Source organism: Kogia breviceps, chromosome 1 (genome assembly GCF_026419965.1).
Source record: "Kogia breviceps isolate mKogBre1 chromosome 1, mKogBre1 haplotype 1, whole genome shotgun sequence".
Taxonomy (NCBI): Eukaryota; Metazoa; Chordata; class Mammalia; order Artiodactyla; family Physeteridae; genus Kogia; species Kogia breviceps.
The window spans coordinates 166,737,668-166,760,960 of NC_081310.1; the positions used below are offsets into that span (position 1 = coordinate 166,737,668).

General features: G+C 50.6%; 1 protein-coding gene across 3 annotated transcripts in view; it reads right to left on the reverse strand.

The window, feature by feature from the left end:
• Positions 1-778: 778 nt before the first annotated feature.
• The window catches only part of KDM4A (lysine demethylase 4A), a 41,912-nt gene continuing 19,397 nt past the window's right edge, over positions 779-23,293 (reverse strand). For all 3 annotated transcript variants that reach the window (XM_059082856.2, XM_067009493.1, XM_059082855.2), the window contains 11 exons: positions 18,200-18,320; positions 14,730-14,911; positions 12,967-13,171; positions 12,440-12,516; positions 11,695-11,750; positions 9,929-10,037; positions 9,401-9,586; positions 6,347-6,517; positions 2,843-2,962; positions 2,221-2,313; positions 779-2,084 (listed from right to left, as the gene is read on the reverse strand). In XM_059082856.2, coding sequence (XP_058938839.1) covers positions 1,944-2,084; positions 2,221-2,313; positions 2,843-2,962; positions 6,347-6,517; positions 9,401-9,586; positions 9,929-10,037; positions 11,695-11,750; positions 12,440-12,516; positions 12,967-13,171; positions 14,730-14,911; positions 18,200-18,320 — 1,461 coding nt within the window. In that variant the 3' untranslated portion in view covers positions 779-1,943. The remainder of the gene's footprint in view (positions 2,085-2,220; positions 2,314-2,842; positions 2,963-6,346; positions 6,518-9,400; positions 9,587-9,928; positions 10,038-11,694; positions 11,751-12,439; positions 12,517-12,966; positions 13,172-14,729; positions 14,912-18,199; positions 18,321-23,293) is intronic.

Below are 23,293 nucleotides of genomic sequence, written 5' to 3' on the forward strand. Positions count from 1 at the left end.
CCCAAGCCCCAGAACACAAAGAAGCATTGAGTTGCTGAGGTGACCCAAGATTCTCCTGCACCTGGCAGGAGCCAAGAAATAGGACCTAGTGCCTGGCTGTCCAAGACCAGCTGAACAGCTCTGCTGTGCCCAATTCACTGCCCCCACCCCCACCCCTGCTGCTGCAGCACCTTGTCCACCTGGACCTCAGGAACCCAATGGGGGTCAAGGGAACCGGGTCTTCCTCCGGGGAAGCGTCTCACCAACTACAGGCAACTCAAAACAGCTTCAGGACCTAAGGGAAGTGCGCACGGGGTGGGGGGCAGGGGTTGTCAATCCTTTGCTTTTCAAGCACCTAAAATGTACTGCCTTCTTTCAAGCTGGTTCTACAATTTTTATGGAACAGACACTGGCATAAACTTTCACCTGCTCAATGAAGTTAACAAGTGGGGTTGAGATGAGAGAGATCAAACTCAGTTCTACTAGTTGTGGAAGTGGTCTGGTCCTTCATCCTCTGGGCCAGAGGAGCCAAAGGAGGTACTCACGGCTAGAGGTGCCTCTACTTCCCAGGTCCCACCATACAGAGCCACAGGACCAGAACTTGACAAGGAGCCCATCTCTTTAGGAGGGCTTCCTAGATCCTGCCTTACTGAGTCTTCTTAAAATGCATGGCCCTGCTCCAGAGCCTATGACTAGATACACTCCCGGCCTGACCCTGGGCCACTCAGGCTCCTTGGGGCAGACACAGCCAATCCTCTGCTCAACACATTTTATTGCTAAGGACAAGGTGATGCACCGGTTTTCAAAATAATTTGGTTTATAGCGTTCATAGGTAACAAAAAAAGGGGAAGTATTATAAATCTGATTCTTGTATACATACGGTATAAGTGTGAATCCCTCCAACCCTGGGCCCAGGCAAACAAATTCATAAGGAGCAAAAACCTGTTTAACCCCTTCAGTGTTGCCCTCCGGTCCCACCCCACTCCCAAATCAGCTCCCTCCCACCCCCAGACCAGGGGGCATATCTAAACCCACCCACCCTCTGGCTTCCAGTGGCCCCAGTTTATCTTAACCCTCCCAGCCCCTGCATGATTGCAATTTTCTGTTGACAGACTCACCCGCCAGGCTCTGCCTGCTTCCATCATTAGATCCCCCTTCAGAGTAGTCCCCACCCACACCCTTTAATACTGTCCACAGGGGCTCTGTGCCTTGAGTGATATGGGCACACACTCAGGTTACCCCTATCTTCTCCTTCAAAAGAAGGCAAAGAGGTGGTGTTAACTGCTTAGCATCTCATCACTGCAGCTTTGCCAGCACTCTCTTGAGACAGTTCCAGAGACAAACAGATGCCACAGCCATCTCCAGCCAACCCCCAGGGGCCCTTACTCAGTTCAAATGAGGGCAGAATTTCACATTTTTGTTGCCCTGGATAGGCAAGGAAGAAAGGGCCAGGGGCTGGCAGAAGCTGGTCCAGACCAAACACACACACACACAAACACACACACACACACACACACACACACACACACACCACACACACCACACACACACACACACACACACATAAATACAAAAAGGGGGAGAGGGCAAGCACCAGCACCTCTGCCTAGTTGGTGCAGGTGATCATTAGGAAGCTAAGTCCAAGGCCAGAAACAGGGCAACCAGCCCAGCCAGCACAGTCGACCCCATTACAGACTGGGGCCCATGCAGCCACAGCATTCCAGTGCTCAGCGCATCAGCTGGGAGATCAGCGGCTGCTGCCACATGTCCAAGTACGGCTTGTCATTTCTTTACAGTGGGATGCGATGAGGGTGGGGTGAGAAGATGATGGGGTCGGTTATTTCATTCCTTTTCATTTTACAGTTCACTTTTAGAGACTTCAGAGTTCCAAGTGTCTGCTGTGCTGTGGAACCCCAGAGTGCTTTCGCCTTGGCGGCTGGGACTCTCCTGGCCGCTGGAAGCACCTACTCCATGATGGCCCGGTATAGTGCAGGCTCAATGTAATCCTCCCGGTATCTTGAGTTGATAACTCGTTGCCGTTTCTTTTCCTGCTTAACCTCTTTCTCCGTGAAAATCTCATTGAAGCGCATGTCTGAGGCTACTGACTACAGAAGAACAGGCAAGCCAAATGAGCACTTTATGGCCAACCACCCCAAAGAAAAAACAACAAAGGGACACATCCTTGCTTTGTTCCCTCCCTCCCAGATGGGAACCAAGGGCACACAGAAAGCACACACTCACCAGTCTAGACTTGACTCTCTTGGGAAGCTCTTCATCCAGCGTGTACACGTCATCTCTCTTAACCACAAGCTGTGAGCCATCCTCAAACTCCACCTACCAAGGAAACAAAGGCCTTTAGCTAAGATATCCCAGGCTCCCTCCCTAGTCCATCACGCACAGTGGCAATTTCCTGCAGTCACAGGAAGGGTTTAGAACACTGAAGTAAGGCTTGCCATGTTTGAAGCCATAACCTGGCAGACTGGACACAGGGCAGCCCCTAGCTCTGAAAAGGGTTGTCACTGATCCCTTGGCTCAGCAGTCCCCAACCCCTGGGCTGCAGACTGGTGCCAGTCCACGGCCTGTTAGGAACCCGGCCGCACAGCAGGAGGTAAGCGGTGGGCGAGCAAGCGAAGCTTCATCAGCTGCTCCCCATCGCTCCCCACCGCTCGCATTACCGCCTGAACCACGCCCACCCCCACCCCCGGCCATGGAAAACGGTCTTCTACGACCGGTGTCCCTAGTGCCAAAAAGGTTGGGGACCGCTGCCTTAGCTCTCCCAAGAGCAAAGACTTCCTCTTGCTCAAGAGGAAACAATGAATTAATCAGACCCCCTCCCCCATCCCCACCAAAAGCCTTTGGTTACCTGGTACATCTGGATGGGGTGAGAGGCCACAAACTTGGCTCCATAGACTTGGCCGTCTGTCCATCTCACTTGGACTACTTCCCCTTCAGCAGGAGGACCCAACTGGAGACAGTCCTGACTCTGAGGGAACATTAAGGAAGAAGGGTGAAAGGAAGGTCCATCTGAGAGACCTGCTAAATCCAAGTCCACCCCATTATCTCTGCTGGCTGCTGCTGCTTCTAGGTGACAGAAAAAAGCAGCCATAATAAATTTAATAAATGTAAAAGACATGTGCCATGATCAAGAGTCCTCATGTTCCTTCAACTGTGTCTCTAAGGGACAGGGGGACAGGACTCTGACAGGAAGAAATACTCAGACTTCACTCAACTATTTAAGAAAAGGGTTCTTAGGACTTCCCTGGTGGCGCAGTGGTCAAGAATCCGCCTGCCAACGCAGGGGACACAGGTTTGAGCCCTGGTCCGGGAAGATGCCGCGGAGCAACTAAGCCCGTGCGCCACAACTACTGAGCCTGCGCTCTAGAGCCCGCGTGCCACAACGACTGAAGCCCGCACGCCTAGAGCAACAAGAGAAGCCACCGCAATGAGAAGCCCGCGCACCACAACGAAGAGTAGCCCCTGCTCGCCGCAACTAGAGAAAGCCCGCGCGCAGCAACAAAGACCCAACGCAGCCAAAAATAAATAAATAAATAAAAACAAAGTTTTTTTAAAAAGGAAAGAAAAGGGTTCTTAACCGTTTTTTTGAAGGAAAGGCAATAAAAAACCACCTACCATGGGACCTGGCAAAAAAACTTTAGGACTTTTATTCCCTGCAGACAGGGGAACCCTAAGGATGGGTGGAGTCCTTGTTGCATTCCCAGCAGAGGGCTTGGTATATAGTGGGAGGTCAGTGTATGAACATGTTCATGACCGCTGAATATAAGGTCTAATGGGTAGACCTGGGAGAAGGTCCTTGCGGACATGGCCCAAAAAAGTACACACTGGAGCGGAAGCAGGGCAGAGAGTCTAAAATGCTGTGATATTCCAACTGCTCTTACCAATTCCACTACATGACAAGAGTTAGGAAGGTTCTACACGCCAATTCACTTACTGAATAGCAATGGCTCTATACTGTATTGCCAACTCATTATTGACAGGTACTCAGTAACTATATTGTGTATGAATTCAAGAACTAAGTAGGAAGTGCTGCCCCCAAAAGAATCTGAAGTGGAGGTTTTAACTAGCCAAATACGTGATCTTTGATAAATCACCTAAGTTCTCAGCTATTAAGTTTTACTACAATAGCGGTTCTCAAAGTATGGTCTGCAGACCTTAGCGGGGGTTCCTGAGCCACTTGCAGGGAACTTGTCAGAGCATGATGGTTTTCACAATAATATTAAATCATTAGCCTCTTTCACTACGCAGACATTTCCAGTGATGGTGTAACACCTAACACAGGTGCAACTGCTGGTGCTTCAGCACAAATTGAGGCAATGGCCCTAAGCTCTACTACTTGTTACTGCATTCTTAACCACTGTGTACTCATGATTTAGGAGCAAAAGAAAAAAACCTGGTTTCATATAACAACGTCCCTTGATGAAGCAGAAAAAATTTTTGTGTTAAACCTCAATCTTTGAGTACATGTGTAAGTACTCAAAAGACACTTCTGCTACACGCTGAAGCATGATGGTCGTCCTGAGGAAAAGCATGCTGTAACTGTTTGAGTTGTAAGAAGTAACTGCTTTTTTCATGAAACAGCTTTATTTGAAAAAAATGACTGACAAACTGTGGTTATTCAGACTTGGGTACTGGCAGACACCTTCTTGAAAATGAATGAAGTGAGCCTGACACTTCGAGGAAAATGGACTGACAGTATACTGCCAATGATAAAACCTAAGCTTTCAAGCACAAATCACAATTTCAGAAAAGTTGTGTCACCACCATGAGCTTGAAGCTCCCTAAAATTTAAAGATTTTTCTGAGCTTAGTGTTACAGATTAAAATGATTTTTTTGGAATTGTCTAATAAAATTTAACAACATCTGGAAGATCTACATAGCCCACTGCACCAATATGGATGATGGTGCAAAATCACGCATGAGCGAAAGAGCCATTCTCAGTGTAAGACAGACCCAAAAACGTTAATGTAAGAGCGTGTGTTCATCAAGCTGCCTTCAGAATCTACACTGCAGCTAACTTTTAAGAAACTACCACTCGTTGAGGTCTGGTGTATCAAAGTAGAATAACCACAATCATCTGAAAGGCTACTTAAATTTTACTACTCCTCACTTTTTCAATCGCATATCTGTGTGAGACCGAGTTTTCTTCACATGCTTTAACCAAAACGATATATTGCAACAAACTGAAGATGTGATGTAAAAAAGGTTTGCACAATTGTAGAAGAGTGGCACTCTTCTAATACTTTTTGTTTTACTTAAAATAATTTTTCATTAAAAAATGGATTATTTCAAATCAATTCACCTCAGTTTTCATTTCTAATGAGCAAATATTGATAGACATAACCCACAAAAATACAAGCTCTTCTGGGGTCCTCAGTAACTTCTAGAAGAGTCCTGAGATCAGTGTTCTCTAAGTTAGAGACACCACCTACTTCTCAGAGTTGGTATGAGAAGTGACCGAGATACCCGAGTAAAGTACTTAGCCTAGAGTCTGGCAAACTGGAAGAGCTTAATAAAGCATAGCTAGTCTACTGCCCCAAACACTACTGATACCATCTTCACTACATGGAAGTCTGCCTCACAGCTAATGAATGTACTTTTAGCAACTAAGCTGCTAACGTGGTAGAGACGTGGGAAATACCTGTTTTTTAAGGAAGAAGTGGCTTCATTCCACTAGGCTGGTGCTGGGTCTAACATGAAAAGGTTGGGGTGGGGGTGGGGGTAGGGGGTGGGGATGAGGATGGACGGACGGACGAACGATGGACAGGGGAAACCTGAACTGAGTGCTGAGTCCAGAGCCAGGAAACCTAGGATTGAGTCCAGGCAGGGCCCCCAGTGTCTCAGGTACTGATAACACAAGCAGGCCAGGGATATCTCCAAGCAGTTTCTATTCAGCCCCCAAAGGCATCAACTGTAAAGAACCAAAAGCAAATTCCATAAATCTACTAAGAGGGCATGGTAGAAAAGAGATAATTGGCTAATTCTCCTAAAATCACACAGCTACTAAGCAATGAAGCTGGTACTGGCACATTGGTCTGATTCCAAAGCCTGGGCTCTTCTTCCACTGCACCAGAACACCTTCAAGGGTAGTTTAGACTAAAATACAAGTATGTTTCAAAGAACTGCAAAAAACGCCAGTTCCTACAAGCTTCTAGAGGAAGCAGGGTACCCTAGCGGCACACGATATTCTTTGTACAGAAAGACCAGTACAAACACTTCTTTCTGTTTGGGGGCTGAATGATGGGACCATGGGCCTGGATAGAAAAGGCAGGCAGGCCCACAGCCAGTCTGCCAGTCAGACCAAGAAACTCCCCCACCCCAAAATGCCCATGAAGCTCCTTGCAGACATTACCACTATGTCCTCGGGATAGAGATTGTCGCTGAAGGAGCCGTCATCAAAGTTGACTTCATAGAAGGTCTCTGTGGTGAGCCTCACCACCTCACACTGGTAGAAGCGCCCATTCTTGTGCTTGCTAATGACCTTCTGGCCCGCAGTGATGCTCTGCAAGGCCCCCTTGGCACGCTGGAAAAAACAGAGGCTTGGGTTATGCCCACATTGAGCTGACAGGCCTAGCAAATGGGGACCAAGAACAGCTGGCTCCTCTTTACCAGGGTAAGATAAGGGTGAGAATGGAAAAGGAGTAGGAGAGGGGAGCTGAAACAGGTCTTTCCAGATGTCCAAAACCCAGCCAGGACACGGAAGAACCTAGTGTCATATTTTCCCCATAAATACACCTCCTTCCTTATTCCCAGTCCACAACTGGTCCTTTACCATCCTGTCTCACCACAAACTCCCAAAACAGACTCTTGTGACTTCCCTGTTTCGAGGAGCTGACCAAACAGCACCTACTAATTCACATAGTTTAGACATACATCAAAGTGGATGCTCAACAGGTGATCTGAGGCCCAGGGTCCCCACACAATGCTCCACACAGATCTTAGCACCAACTCTACCCTCAGGGCCAGGGCACAAAGACTGAGGTTCCCTGGATGTCCTCAGCTGCATACTATACACAGCTCCACAGCTCTGCCATCTCTGGGGCCCTCACATCACCCTTCTTCTCATTCTGAACTTGTCCTTGATGCAAATGAAATCACAGAGCATCTGGTGGTCTCGTGTCCAACCGCCCCTCCCCAAGCTGCCCAAGCTCTGGGCTCCAGCCATGCTGGCCTCCCTTCTGTCCTCTGAGCATGCGTGCCAAGAGTGTTCCCACCTCAGGGTCTTTGTGCCTCTGTTCCCTCGACCTGAAAGGCTCTTCCTCAGTTATCTGCACACTGGCTCCCTCACATCCAAGTGTCCACTTACGGACAACCTTACTACCTCTCCTCCTCCGTTCCCGTATCCAGCTTTACTCTTATGCCGGCACTTTTCCCCATTTGATACACTGTACATTTACTTGTTTCTACGTGTCTTTCAACTACACTAAATGCAGCAGGAGGGCAGGCGCTGTTGTCTTGTTCACCTGCATGTTCCGAGCACCTAAAACTGTGCCTGACATGTAGCAGATACCCAGTAAGTATGTGAAGAATGAATCAGTGAAAGAAATACTCCACAGTACCCCGTTTCCTCATAGCATCAGCCATCTACAGCTGCCAATGTGAGGGCATGGGGGGGCTAATGATCATCACCAAATCACTATCCACAGTACCCCGTTTCCTCATAGCATCAGCCATCTACAGCTGCCAATGTGAGGGCATGGCGGTGCTAATGATCATCACCAAATCACTATCCTGTTCCAACACAAAGCTCCTATCTCCTTATCACAGCCAGGACTCAATGGTACCTCAAGCTTTTATTCCTCATTCCCATATCGACTATTTTTTCCCTCTTCCTAAGCTCCTAACCCACCTCCACCCACCTCCTGTGCTCAGCAGAACATCTTTAATGAGAAAGGGGAATCCAGTCAGCCAACGAGGCCCTTTCCATGGTGGAGGACAGTTTGTCCTCTGGGCTGGTGCTCTACTGTGTCCTTCCTTTTATGATTGTTTTCACCACACTGTTGACAAGCCCTCATCGGCATCTCCTCCACTGGACTGTAATTCACTGATGGCACTCTGGGTCCTGACCTGACTACCCATGGAACCCCCGGTTTGGGGTGCACAGTGACCACGCCACCAGCCCTGTCTTCCCGACAGCACATGGCCCTCCTCAGCCTCTGCTGGCTGCGGGGCTCTCCTTCTCTCCACGTCTCTCTGCTTCTCAGCTGCTTTGGCTGCTTCCTGCTCCACCATCTGCTCCTTACACTAGGAATCTCCAGAGTCCAGTTTCTAATGGGAATTAGGTTTAATTATGCTGTTAAAGGCTGATAATATCCAAATCTTAATCCAGCTAATCTAGCTGCCTCCTGGTACCTCAGTCAGAATGTTCCAGTGACCTCAAAGTCTACAGGTCTTTCCCTCATTTTTATCTCCCCCACTTTCCTCTGCAAAACAGCCCTGCCCCATCTCAGTTCCCGATCGCAGTTCATACCATACTAGCATCTGTTCCACCTTTAAGGGAGTGACCTGAGTCACCTTGAATTCACACTTCCTCACCCCTTCCTGTTCCTCTTCCTCCATCCTCTCCCCATGGCAGCCAACAGACCCCGTCAGTTCTACCCACTGTAGGATCCCAGCGTTGGCTGTGAGCCTAAAGCTCTCCCTCTGTGTTCTCATTTCAGACCTCACTTCTCGCCTAGGCTAACTGGTCTCCCGGCCTCAAATTCTTATTCCTTCCATCTTTTCTGCAAACCACCACCAGAGTTAACTGTTTAAAAAACATATAGCTCAAAATCATAACATTGGAAAAGTTCCCCTTACCCAGTGGAAGAGACATCAAACCCTTAAGTGTGGCAGCCCAGGGCCTTAATCCCCTGGCACTGCCTGCCTTTCCACTACCATCCCCTGCCACGTTCCCAGAGCCAGTCTCACACATGCCTTCTTCTGAGACTCGCTCATTCTGTTTCTGAAGACTTGACTGCCCTCCTGCTCACAATTCCTACTTATTGTTTAAGACCCATTTAAGCTTCACCGTTCAGAGAAGTGCAAAAATCACTACTGTATGGGGGTTAATGGTTAACTCTTCTTCCCATCAGTTCACAACATTTACGGAGCTTCTGCGATGTCCCTGACACTGTGTTAAGTATAGGGACACCCAGATTAACAAGACATGGACCCTCAAGGAGTTTATCCAGGAGGGGAGGCAAACAGGGAATCAACCACAAGCAGTTGATTCCACTGGATTAGGACGCACAAAGCAGGAAGTAGAGGATGGACAGGGGCCATCTCCTAATCCCACACTCATTAGCAGCGGTCTCCAAGAAGCACAGCGCTTGAGGACATACTTGCTGACACAATAAACGGAGAGCCTGCAGAGAAAATGATCCTGGAAACCGTCGAGAGGACTCTAGAATGGCGCCCTCCTCACCTCCAAATTAGGGATCTTGTGCCGAAAGCAGGTAATAAAGACAACAAAAGGCCAGTCATCTGGCTGCATCATCACTCCTGCAGCCTGAGCACAGCTCACGTGGAAGGCAGTTGGGCAACGGCCATGAGAACACTGTACACAGCAGCCAGCAGCTCTTTTCCTCCGTTTCTTACAGAAGACACATTTCTACAACACAGGAGAAGCAGGCCGATGATTCTGCGAACTAGGATGGTCTCCTCTACTGTACCCGCACCCAAATGCAGAGCCCTATGAGCAAGAGCCCACCCCCTTCCCAAAACACGAGGGTACACGCACCCTCTGTTAATCTCGTGTCCAGTCACAGGTATCCTCACTAAGTAGTTTTAAGCAGAGGGGGAGAATCGTAAACCATGACCGAAACCGAGGGGTAAAGGAGGGCCACTGGGCCAGCCAGGGGATGCCCTCCTAAACGCTATGTGTTCCCCTCTATCCAGAGACTCGGAAACAGGGAAAGGATGTAGGGTCACAAGTCCATCTCTTTCTGCTTACCAGTTTGAAGCGGGGCAGGGGAATTTTGCTCACATCCACTGGACTTCTTTCTGCAATGTTGACAAATCTCGCTTCCAGAATCGCCACCGCACATGAGACATGGACCCACCTGCCAAAAGGCAAAGGCCACCTCAGTCCCCCTCCAGCTCCAAGGCCCTGTGGCCTTCTCTTCTAACATGGGCCTATCTATAGTGTTTCCTCCCTTATCCAGCGTGACCACTGGACTTCCCAGCAAGTTCCTGGGACCCAGTGAGGTAAGACCAGAAGCGTCTCCACGCTGAGGAAGCGAAAGAAGGTCCCCACCACAACGTCCCGGGTCAGCGCAGGGTCACACTTCTGACACACTCACTCACCGCCTGTTGCAACTGGAACAGAGCCACAGCTAATTGCGTGTGGCAGGTTCCAGGGAGTGAGAATAAATTAGAGAGCCCCATACACACCTCTTTTATCAGAGGACCTGGGCACTTGCTCAAAATATCTCCAGCTGCGCCCCGATGTGCCCGTAATCCCAGACCTCCCCCTCCAAGCCTTTGCCCAGACCTTTCCCGGGGCCGAAGTGACCTCTCCCTTCCGCTCCCTTCCTCCACCTCAGACTCACTCTTTAAGGTCAGGCCCTAGCCCCACTTACTCTGAGAGGTCTGTTCAATGGACATCCGTAGAGAATTATTAAAGTAAGTTCTGGGCATTTGGGGAAACTGACACGCACCAAGATGAGATTAACTGAGATGGTGAAAACTCTCAGGATCAAGCCACGTGAAAACCTACGACAGCCAGCGTCGGGGCTGCGTGGAAGCCACCTGCAGTGTGTGAGTGGGAATAGATTTGTTCTGCATGGCCCTGGAGGGCAGACCAAGGATCAGGAGGTAAAGGTGGGAGGTACAAGCAGAGCCCTTTCCATTGCAAAAAAGGAAGAACTTTAACAGCACTATCTTGAAATTCTGAGGAACACAGTGACCTCAAGTCACAGCAGCAAATGCCTTTAGAGTGGAAGCAGCAAGCAGAGCAGCCATCTAAGTGGAACAGTACAAAGGGGATTCCTGTGAGGCGGGACGCCAGGTGGTATGTGCGCTTCAAGTTCCCACAGGATTTTAGCTAGAAGCACGGTCTTCACTGCTGGTTCCCCATCGACCTGGGAGTACTCGCCCCTAAGCAGCTGGTCTTTGGGGCGAAAACGTCATTCACCTTACATGTATTTCTACCTCTGAACCACTGAGCCATGACCAAGCACAAAAATTCAGCTCAGTGAAAGCGAGCTGCCGGACGGCCAAGAAGCCCAGCTCTGGGCTGAGTACCCAGAACCCTCTGTAGAATCGACTGAGTAGTGGGTAGGCATGGCTGGGCTCTCCTCAATGTCCACTGTCCTTCTTAAGGACAGTCGCCCTCATTCCAAACAGCCATGGAGTCCGCCTGCAGGAAGGGCTCACTAGCTCACAGCCGTGGCCACCTCTGTACCAGCCCCAGCTGTAACAAGGTAACTGTCCTCACTTCCGCCACGAAGCCCCCGCATCATCTTCACAGGGTCTTCGTACCCTCCTGGGTCCATCTTAGCGCCTCCAAAAGGAGGACGTTACTTACAAGGCTGCCTCAGAGGGGAAGCTCGGGTTGCAAAGTTCTGGGACTGCTCGGCTTCCCATCCTTAAAATTAGTCTCGGAGATGCTATTTCAGCCCCAAACAATGTGCCTCCCAAGTCCTCCTCAGTCATACCGCTGAGAGCCACTGCCCTGGCGGTGTGCCCGCACTCGGCCTCAGAGCTCAGAGAACTCACCTGTCGTCGTTGGCTCTCTGCAGGGCTCCTCCTCGTAATGAGCACAAGCAGCAGTCCTGCCAAGAAGACGGGGAGGAAGAGTGGTCACCACCGAGCCATTAACATCCCATCTGCTGTCCCCGCCACTTCCTTCGGGCCACGGTAGCCTCCACATGAGAAAGCAGCCCACAGCATGCGAGGCCTCACCCGCACAGCCCTTGTAATCAGGACTCCCCTGCAGGAAGACAGGGAGGCCACTCGGGGCTGAAGTGCACCAATTAGTCTCCTGACTTGACATAATCGTCTTCGCTGGTACTGTTAACAGTAACTGTAAGCCAAGTCATGAGTGATACCCTGCTCAAGCTGGGGGCATTACAGGGCTCTGACTGCCTCCTATGTGGGTACTGCCAGGTTCCAGAGAGGGGAGGAATAAAGAGAAAGCTACCAAATGAACCATCTGAGTCCCATTCTGATGCTCCAACCGGATGGGCTCAATTCTTTACAGGAGGTTATGGTCCATCCACAGGAAAACCTCTACTTGGTCCTGACACAATGAAGCAAACACAGCTTCCAGACTCCATCACGCCCTGCCACAGGTGGGCAGCAAACAGTCTCACTGTCATGGGGATTTACTCCGACAATGCTCACTGACATCACTGTGTACCAGGCACTGCACAGACCCCTGGGATGTAGAGTCTGCGTGAAACAGTCTGGTCCTGAGCAAACTTGTCTCCCAGGGAGACAACAACAGCATGGAAGCACTCACCTCTTCCAGGGCATTGGCCGAACACCGAGAACACATCCAGTCTTCAGAAGCCTTTGCAGGGGGCACCCCGTAGCAACCTAACAGGGACACCGAGGTGAGCAAATTAAACCCAGAGGCCAGAGTCAGAAGGTAGATCTGCAACTCTCTTCCAAACACTATTTCCCAAATCTACAGAAACCCCTGAATTCTAGCATCAAGGCTAGAATTGATGGTCAGCCATACAGTATGGCCCACAGTCTCAAAAAGTCAGAAACTAGATTCACTGCTACCAACACCTAGCAAGCAGCAGAGACTAATCCCCTCCTGGTATCTACAATCAAGGGGACAGTCCAGGGTAGACAGTGCAAGCACTGAGCCCAGAGTCACAGGAAACTCAGACTCAATCAGCACCAAACTCCAAGAACAGACACATAGGCAATCTGCACTGGGGAGCTGGGGAGGTCACAGGGAGGCCAACAGGCGGCAGGACTTCCAGTCAGATGCCCCCGCCCCTGGGACGGGACGCAGAGAAGAAGTGAGGCACTCACTGGCATGGACCCGGACGCTGCACTTCTTGCAGGACACTAGGATGCTGGTGCCATCCTCCTCTAGGTAAGGGGTGGACAGGTTGATGTCCGTGCTACACCCAGTCGAGGTGAAGCACATTTCTGGAATCAACGGCTTGGTCCTCTGCTTCTGGGGCGCTAAATCTGGAGCACTGCCACAGTTCTGACTAAGGCTTCCAAACTCCACCTAAAGAAGGAGCAAGTGCACACCTCAGCGAACAGCCCCGTGTCCTCAGCTCTCCGCCTGCACCGTCAGCAGAAAGCTGCTCTCTTCCTGACAGGGCACCCGCCAGGCTCCCGGGTGCACAGCCATTATCCCAGAGCCACTAACTGAAGTTACCTCCAATGACGCCAATTCAATTTCTCACAGCAGCATCAAACAAAGGCCCCCGGGGACAAGTGAGAAAAAGAAGCAAGGTAAGAGGCAACTGGGATTTCAAGCTTCCCAAACCAAGTGGTAATAAAATGCACTGAGAGGCTGGTGAGGCTGTTCTTGGCGGCTCCCCCCTGCGATGCACGGCATGGGGGCCCCACCCAGGGAGAGGACCCAGAGCAGGTGCTTCCGTGGGCCGGCACTGATTTCCTCTCGGGGCCCATGTCAGCAGTCACCTGAGCTGCAGCACTGTCACATGGCTGGAACCCCGAGAGCCGCTCCTGGCTTGGGGCCCCTTCGGGAAGAACATTATGTCCACGTACTTCCCTTGGCAAACAGCCTGACTGCAAGAATCTGTCGCTTCTGCTGCTGGATGGCACCATCACCCCCGTTCCAAGGACGGGGCCCAGAAACACGTCACCCCCCAAGCCTATGCCATTCATGAAACTCTGAGCCCTTCTCAGCAGATCTACTGGCAGTACAGCCTGGCTATCTGCCTGCTTCCCTCACAGGCAAGGGCACATGGAGATCTTTTGGGGTTGCTTTTGGTCAATGGAAAGAAGGAATGAGTTACTAACTCAAAAGTACTCTGGTCTGAAGTTTCATTCTTTGGCAAACGTGAACCTGGGGCCCTGCCAGGCTCAGTGGCAGCCATGCTACTCGAACCACCATCAGGGGACTGGTTCTCTACATGCCACCCTGTGTAGGTCCCCGCTGAGACTGACCTGGTCATCTTGCACATGCGATTTGTGGGTGCCTTCCCGGCCTCCTAGAGCTGGACCCAAAGGGACCCAAAGAGACCCAGGACGGTGGAGCCATCAAATGCCCCAGGAGTGGGAGGGGCACAGCTAAGCTCAGCCAGGGTGCTTTCCCATCCCCCTCCCTCCTTCAGGCCCTCTGCTGCTACACCTCCCAAATTCCCGTCCACTACTGCCAACATCCCCGCGCGGTGGCAATGGGAAAGGAGAGGAGAGACAACACTGGAGGATCTGGCTCTTCACCTGACACTCAGAATGATTTAAAGAAATCCCCTGCTCTCCAAGACTGACTGGCAAGGTCAGCAAACCACCTGGAAGGAATCATCACTGACTAGAATAACAAAAGAGCAGATTCCTCAGCAAAGGGTGTGAGTGCCAAGGGCAGCAGGGAATCCCCCAGAGCCTAAGCCACACCCTCAGCTCTTCCCCAAAGCATTCTCAAGCGAACACCCCCACTGCTGCATGGCCATCTGCCTGGTGAAGCCTTTCCAACACATGGATGGGGCAGAAGACACTAGGAAAACGTGCCTTGCCCAAGCTATGTCCCCACCATTAAACCTAGCTTTCCTCTGAGCGCTGGTCCCGGCTAAACAGAGGGGATGTGGTGGGCTTACCTGATGGTAAGTCTGAAAGATCATGCAGACGGCGCAGTGAGGGGCCTGCTGGGCCATGGCCTCGTTGAATTCCTTTTCGGCCTCAAAGTTCGGAGGTCGGTTCTGCCACAGCTGGCTCAGGGGCTTGGCCCAGGCCTCCGTCTCCTCAGCCTCCTCCTCGGGGGTCCCCTGTTCTGATACATCTAGAGGAGGAAGCAGGGGCGTGAGTCAGTCAGCACCAGCCCTGCACATTTATGGCTCTGCCCGGAGAGCCGACGAGCTCAGCCCAGACTTCTGGTCCCAGGTTTGGACTAACCCAAGATCCTATGGGTGACAAAGGCAAAGGGCAGAGGCGATCTCCAAGACTCCTTCAATACTTGGATGATGCTGTGGGGAGCCCTGCAATCCACGGCTACAGCCCCTCCAATGACCTTCTCACTCCTTCCCAGACAGGCGTCCTTTCCAAGAGACCCTGGAGTCCTATGCTGAGTAGCCCAAGGAAAGCTCTGGAACATACCCACGGAAGATACCCATTTATGTGTTTACTCCTTGCAACCCAAGCTCCGTACAAATAAACAGTTATCTCCTCCGCCTTCAGTCACGTTTAATCCAAAGGGATCTGGCAGCTGCCAGTACATGTGACCTCGGTGAAGGGTACCATAGCGTATTTAGGCCGATGCAGACAATTAAAATCGACCCCTGTAAGCCCTGTCAATCAGGCCTAGCCAGGAGTCGTGGTGCCAAAATCCAAGCACAGATATTTTCTGCATCCTGGACAGAACAAGAGTGATCGAGACAGAAGGGAAGAAACAGAAACGGACTGCTCACAATCACAACAGAAAAATTACCACACTGACATCTGCTCCGCTTATAAAACCAAAAGTGGCCCAGAATCGTTCTACGTGTGAACACTGAACGAATGATGAAAATGTTCACCATGTTAAATGAAAACTGCAGGAATCAAAATTTTACTGTTTACATAGATAAAACTTCACTGAGCTATACAGTTAAGGCATATGTACTTCACTGAACATGTTATGCCTCACTTGTGGAGAGGGGTGTGTGAGACTAAAAGAAACTTCCAAATGCAGTGCGTGACCCTAGTTTGGTTCATACTGGTTTAAAGGGAAAAAGCTATAAAAACACATTTTTAGAATGAGCAGGGAAAGATGAATATGGACTGAGAATCAGAGGACATTATGAAGTTACTGCTTACTTTCCGAGGCGTAACAACAGTGGATTTTATACAGGAGACAATCCTCCTTAGGAGATGCCTATCGGTGCACTTTAAGTGAAGTGACTTGATGCCTACAGCTGACTTTCAAACAATCCAGCAAATGTGCATGTACTTGTTCATACATAAGCAATGCATAGGGAGAGACAAGTGATTATGGCAAAATGGCAATAGCTGTTGAATACTGGAAGCGACACACAGTATTCTTATTGTTTCAACTTTTCCACGTTTGAAATTTTTAATCATTAAAAAGTTTGAGGGAGGTATATTATGATCTCACGTTATTATAAAAAGACATACATGGACATAATTTAACATACGACGAGGACAGTCAGGAAGATTAACACATTAAAGCGTTCACAGTGGTCATCTCTGTGGGGTAATCTTGCTGTCCTCTTTGTAACTTTTTCTGCTTCCCCAGTTTTCTCGTCTACACTGCTTTAGCGCACTGGGGAGAAATCAAGAAGCTAGGCTGCTGCGACCCAGAGGACCTGAGACCCCCCACAGGGGCTGGAGAAGACCCCAGAGGGCTTCTAAGACTCCACATGGAAGTCTGCCTGCTTCTGGCTACAAGGACTGAAGAGGCTTTCCCCACCAAGCTCATCATGATCGTTCTACCAAGGAAAACAGCAGAGATGGGCATCGACATCAGATCAGAAAGGGAACGTGAGGCTTGTGGAGCAGAGGAAGGGCTGATGAGACTCTGGGCTTTCCGTGGGCGCAGGCAAGGACAGGACAGAGTAAGACGAGGCTGGGCATCAGGCAGCAGTAAAAAGGGGCCTGGTCACTGGCGGATCTTTCGGGGTCTGTGGGCTCCGGGCAGCACAGGAGACCACACCGCGCTGATGGCGATCACTCCCTGAGCTCCAGTTCTCCTCTGCATCCCTGCCTACTCCCCTCTGTCTCCTTCACAGGCTCCTCTTCCTCAGTTTTCCTAACCCCAGCCTCGGTGCCCTCTCCCCGAGCAGCCGCATTTAGTAGAGATAACAAATACCACATCCACACACCCCAAGCAACGCTAGAACCCAGGGAGGCACTCAGCTCAGGCTTCCTCTTCCTACCACCCTCACAGCTCCACGTCAGGTTGCCAAATCCAGTGGACTTTATCCTCCCAACAGGTTCACCACTTCCCCTCCCCGACCCCTACTTCCACTGTCCTAGTTCACACCCTCATATCTCACAGAGGCCATGACAAAAGCCCTCTGCTCCTAAGATGCAATCCCTAGGAAAAATCTTTCTTCTTTAAAATATTTATTTATTTATTTATTATTTATTTTTGGCTGTGTTGGGTCTTCATTGCTATGCGTGGGTTTTCTCTAGTTGCAGTGAGCCAGGGCTACTCTTCGTTGCGGTGCGTGGGCTTCTCATTGCGGTGGCTTCTCTTGTTGCGGATCACGGGCTCTAGGTGCACGGGCTTCAGTAGTTGTGGCACACAGGCTTCAGTAGCTGTGGCACGCAGGCTTCAGTAGTTGCGGCTCATGGGCTCTAGAGCACTGGCTCAGTAGTTGTGGCACACAGGCTTAGCTGCTCCGTGGCATGTGGGATCTTCCCGGACCAGGGCTCGAACCCGTGTCCCCTGCATTGGCAGGTGGATTCTTTACCACTGCACCACCAGGGAAGTCCAGGAACAATCTTTCTAATGCAAATCCAACTGCATCACCCCTCTGCTTAAAACACTTGCTGGGCTCAGAACACCCATGGGCAAAGTCCTCTGGCTCACGACCACCTCACTCCTCCTCCTCCGCCCATCTCACCCTGGGCCTGGCCCCGTAACGCCAGCCACAGCAAGCTGGTTCCTCTGAGTATACCTTCCTGCTTGTCTTTGCCATGGTTACTGGCACGGTCCCAGCTGCCTGGATTACCATCTCCTCCCTTTAGACCAGTGCATTACCCTGTGAGCTTCTTGAGGGCATGGGCACATCTCAGTTATCTTTATCGCCACACATTCAGCACAGGGCTTGGCATCAGTGACAGAACCTGCTATCCTGAAAAATCAGCCTTGGACCTCCTAAGAGAGGGAAGAACTTGCATCCAATTATCCCGTATTAGGCACATTCCAAGACACTGAAACGTATAATGAAATCTGATTATAAATCCCATATCCTGAAACCCTACCCTCTTTATGGAGTATCTGGGAGAAGAGCTAAACCACAGGCCCACCCCTGGCCCTCAGCTTGGCGCCCTGAGGTCCTGTCGGAGGAGGTCCTGATGCAGTGAGAGAGGCTTTCCTCTGGTGAAGAGTGAAAACAACACTTACCATCATCGCTGACGCAATCCTGCAACACGAGCGGGTGGTGGCGGGGGAGCTTGCTTAAGGGCTGACGACGGCCCTTGGACTTCTTACTCTCCTCCAGGGAAAACATGTATTCATCCGCAACCTGGACAAACCACAAGAAGGAATCAAGTTGGTCTTGCCTCCACTTCGGAACACAGCAGAAGTTAGTCTTACAATGAAGACCAAGGGAAAGAGCGGGGCAGAGAGACACAGAGAAATGTAAAACCCAACATGGAAAAACACCTTCCTTAGAAAAAGCCGAAACAACAGTGTCACGCAAACCAGTGTCAATCAGGATTATGTAAACCGTTTAGGGCAAAATTTGTGCCTAGTCAGTGTGGGTCCTGGCCTTCTCAGAAGCAGGCTGAAACAAATGTACCAAAAATAAACCTACTCCAGCTCTAAAGGAGAGCCCCTTCCTTTAGCTCACTGACATGCGTCCACGTCTGAGAGCCCCAGAGGCCCCTTTCCTTGGACCAGGAGGCCAGTAGCACCTGTTACAAAGTAGCAGGCAGCTGGGCCAAACAGGTCTGAAAGGCCAGAGCACCCCTCATTCAAAGGGGTGAGGAGTAGCGGACCCATTAAAAAGGAAGCAGGCCACGTCTCCTCATGCACTGGCAAGACCTCAGCTCCAGCTGACACTCTTTGATCCTCTTCTCCAGGGGAGAACATCAGCCAGGACAGAGAGAGCCTCTGAAACTCTGGCCCAGCTGCAGAAAGAAAGGTTGATCTAACGCTGCATTTACGGAATGTCAGAGCAAATGTAATTAGGTTTAAGGTGTACAGGACTGAACCAGTAACACCACATCAGAGCTTCCTTCTAACCAACATATTTAACACTTGGTTATACCGACATTAGGAGACACGGGTTATAGCAAAACCCACTGAGCAAAGAAATGAGGCCTGGAAGAGGGCCCCCTTTGCAACCGTGACCAAATCCAATGCCTTAGAGTGCAGCAGAGAAGTGTCAGCACTGCAGTGCCACCTTGGAGAAGGGACACTGGGCCTGCAGACTCCACGTGCAACTACACAGGACTTAAGGCCCACGCTTGGAATGTCAAGAAAAACCAAATGCTGAGCAAGTCACGTGCAGGTAGTACAGAGCTCGCTCTTCTAAACATAAACTGAGGGTCTATTTGCCTATTCATTCAACAAATATTTACCGAGACTCTACTGGGTCGGAAGGTCTGCCCGGGGAAGGAAGGTGTGAAAAGATGGTACCACCAGGATGTGCTCCCTGCTTACGTGTGTGATGATGCTCACGGCAGCGTGCCACGCGGTAGAGGCATGAGGATGGTAGGGATCTCCTACCACTGAGGTCCACGAAAGGCTAACACAAGCACAGACTTTAATCAGCCCTGAACTACACCGACAGTCTAAAGCAGCAGTTTCCAAAATGTACATCAAGAGGCCTGAGAAAGCCTCCATCAGAGTGAACAGGTGGGGCTCCGTTCCAACCACAACAGCCCTGCTTTTGATTTACATTTTTTAAATGGGTAAGAGGTCACTTAAAGAAGGGGTTCTTTGTCTAAACCAAACTGGAAATACCAATTTGACAGTGTTACCAGGAAAATAAAAAATGTAGGGATATGCACCCCAACACACGTATACTTACTGATGAATTACATACACTAACGTACTTTAAAACAAAACACTTTAAAACAAAAACAGACTGTAAAGGGATTAAGATAAAAATAAAGTTCCATTATTTGATTCCTGCATCCCCGTAATCTTCTTGCATCCCCTACTACGAAGACCACCTAGATAACAGGCCTAAACGTGAGATGTGGCAGAGACCAGGAAGTAAAGGCATGAGAATAAAGGAACCAATGATCGTGGGGATTTCCAGCCCGGGTCTCCAAGGTGAGAGAGGCTTAAGAGGGCTCCTGTGGAGGAGGGGGGAGTGGTAACAAGCCAAGTTAGCCAAGTGAAACGTGCTGCGTATGGTACACACAACGCCGACCTGTGGGTCCTTCATCTGGAAATACCCAGGGGGCACGAAGGAATTCAGCCTGGGAGCTCAGAAAGGAGGTCAGAGCAAGAGCTGTGGATTTGGGAATCCTCAACCTCAGACTCGGAATTTAAATCATTGCAATGGATGAGATGATCAGTGGAAGACAAACTGACTGGAGACCAAGCCTTCCAGGACAGGAGTAAGAAGAAAGAGGAGATGCTGGGGGAAAGGGGCCCTCAGGTGGGAAATCCACAGTCCAAACACTACAGAAGAGCTGAGCAGGCAAGTGGCCAAGGGACTCAGAAACTGGGAGGTGCCAGGACTTTTTTAGAGATAAGTTCCAGTAGACACACAGTAAGGAACTAGGGAGCGAGTACACCACACAGACTATTTTTGAGAAGACCAGGAAAGGAATGAGATGGTAGCTTGAGAAGGAAATTTCCTCCAATTGTATTTTACGATAGGGGCTTTGTGAATGTGGTTTTATGGGCGGAGAAGAAGCTTGTCCCCCAAACATGCAGAGTCCTAATAATCCCTGTGAGTACATTAGGTTAACATGACAAAGAACTGTTGAGGTTGCTAATCAGATGACCACCATCCTGGATTATATGGATGGGCCCAATGTATTCAAACAGCGCTTAATAATGGAAGAAGGAAGCAGAAGAGTCACTGTCAAAGTGAAGTGACGTTGAGAAAGACTTGGCCAGATGTTGCTGCCTTTAAAGGTGGAAGGCAAGGGCCATGGCCAAGGAATACGGGTGCCCCCAAGGAAGCTGGAAAGGGCAAGGAAATGGACTCCCCACAGAAAGGTACAGAGCCCTGAAGACACCTTGCCTTTGGCACCATGAGGCCTATTTCAGACTTCTGAACTGAGGAACAAGAAGATGGTAAATTTGTGTTAGGACACTAGGTTTGCATAACTTGTTAAAGCAGCAACAGAAAATGAATATGGGGTAGGAGGTGGAGACGAATCATTTTACAGGCAAGCACTGGAGGAGGTACAGAGGTCAGGACCAAGAACACCAGAACTTGGCTTCAGGAAAGGAGGAGGCCGCCTCTGTCCACATCTGTTTAACCAAAGGGCCTCCTGTGCGCCCAGCAGATACGCCCAGCGTACCATGCCTGGGGCTGCGGCAATGCAGAGATGGTGATATGGGATTTCTAACCTTAAGGGGCTTACAACCCAGCCAGAGTCTACGTCTGCCCTTTCTGCTACCATCACTCTGCCTCTGACCAAAGCGGTCAGATCTACTCAAATATTTGAACATCCTTCCACTTTTTCTCCTCTTCTGGCTAAATACTCCTCCAATTCCTCACGGTGCTGCCTTTCCCTGCAATGCACTCCAACTTCTAACTTCCCACAGGATTTAACAGAAAGAGCTGGGTTCAAATCCTCATTCAACCATTTAGCCATGTGAGCCCAAGCAAGTGGCAACCCAGTAGTAAAACGGGGTAAAGAGCACTGCCCCTCAGAGCTCTTGGTGAGGACGGGGTGGGATGACATGCAAGGTCTCCCAGGCCGCTGCCGGAAAGAGAGCTGGAGCTCCAGGCTCTCTCCTGAGTTCTCTGTTACCCCTGACATATGGGCAGCCAGGTCAAGGTCAATGTTCCTGACGGGGCTTGTTCTGTACAAAGAACCAAGTGTTCTCTCTCCTTCTTTAGGGAACTCACTTTTTCAAAGCAGCCTGAGCTAACAAGAACTTCTGCAGCAGACACATTGCCGTGTGAAGACTCAGGCTGTGGTGCTTCAGCGGTCAGTCACCAGGGGCCCTTTTACCATGGCCCCTGACACGAGATGGCAGCACGTACACTGAACAGCAGATGGCCCGAATTACACCTTGGGGGACGCTCAAAGTGAGGGGACGGGGCCCACAGGATGTTCTTCAAAACCCAGCTGTTTCCAGATATAGACACAATGCTATCAGACCTCTCCAGGGACAGGCAGAGTGCCTCAGCTTCTGCCCAAGCCTTGACTGTCAGTCTGCCATCCCACCCAATCCATCAACCCTCAAGTCAGCTTCTTACTGGAGCTAAACTTCCATTCGTTCCACCCACGTTTACAGAGGCTCCTGGGCCAGGCCCCGGGGACCACGCTGGTGCCTCAAGAGGCAAGGCTGGATGTAGCCCAGTACCTGGCTCCTAGAAGTGCACCTTCACCCGCCTGTGACAACCGCACCGAGACCAAGACAGCGTCTTAGACAAGGAGCAAAGTGCTGCAGGGACTGGAAGGAGAAAGGGACACAGCTGAGAAGCAACGAGGTTTCCAGGAACGCTGGCTTTTGAAAAGGAGCTGGGCCCCAATGACCACAGGACTGTTCCAGGACAGACAACTGCCTCTTCCCACCTCAGAACTATCTGCAGCCTGGTGATGGCTGTACAAAATATGAAGGCACTTAAGGCCCCTGAGCTGTACACTTAAAAAAGGGTAAGAGTGATATTTTATGTCATGCATATTTTACCACAATAAAAAACCCACCTGCAGCCATCCTCTCCTGTGCCCGCCTCTGCTAGAGACCCCAGCCCTCCCTCCTGTCAGAGCTCCCCCCACCCTCCCGCCCTCATTATGTCCCACCGCCCCCTCTTTAACACAGGCCCACTCGGCCGGTTGCCACCGTCTTCCACCCTCTCCTCCCCGGCTCAGCACACACAACCCTCTCCTAGTTCCCTGAACCCCTGGCTGCACTCTTCTGCTTGTTCCTTCTCCTTCCCCGGCCCTCTACCAACACCCGCACTGTGAAAACTGCTCTTCATGTTCCACATGCCCCACGGGCGAACTCTCCCACACCCACTGACACCCTCCAGGTGAAGGTGACTCCCAAAACTACCCACCTAAGGTGCGTGTATGCTCGTCTCCAATGCCTGCCTCACAAGCAGGTCGCACTCAGCATGCCCCAGGCTGAACTCACACCTGAGTCCCACTCAAATAACCCCTTCACTTTTCCTGCCACCTCCATCCTCCACCGATAACACCCCTGTCCATCCAGTAAGTAACACGAGCCAGAATTCCAGGTCACCCCTGCACTGCCCTCCCACTCACCCCACACCAGCCCCTCGCACCGGGCTCCCACCTTCCAAGCAGTCATTCCTCCAGCCACCCCCATCCACCCCCGCCAGCACCTTAA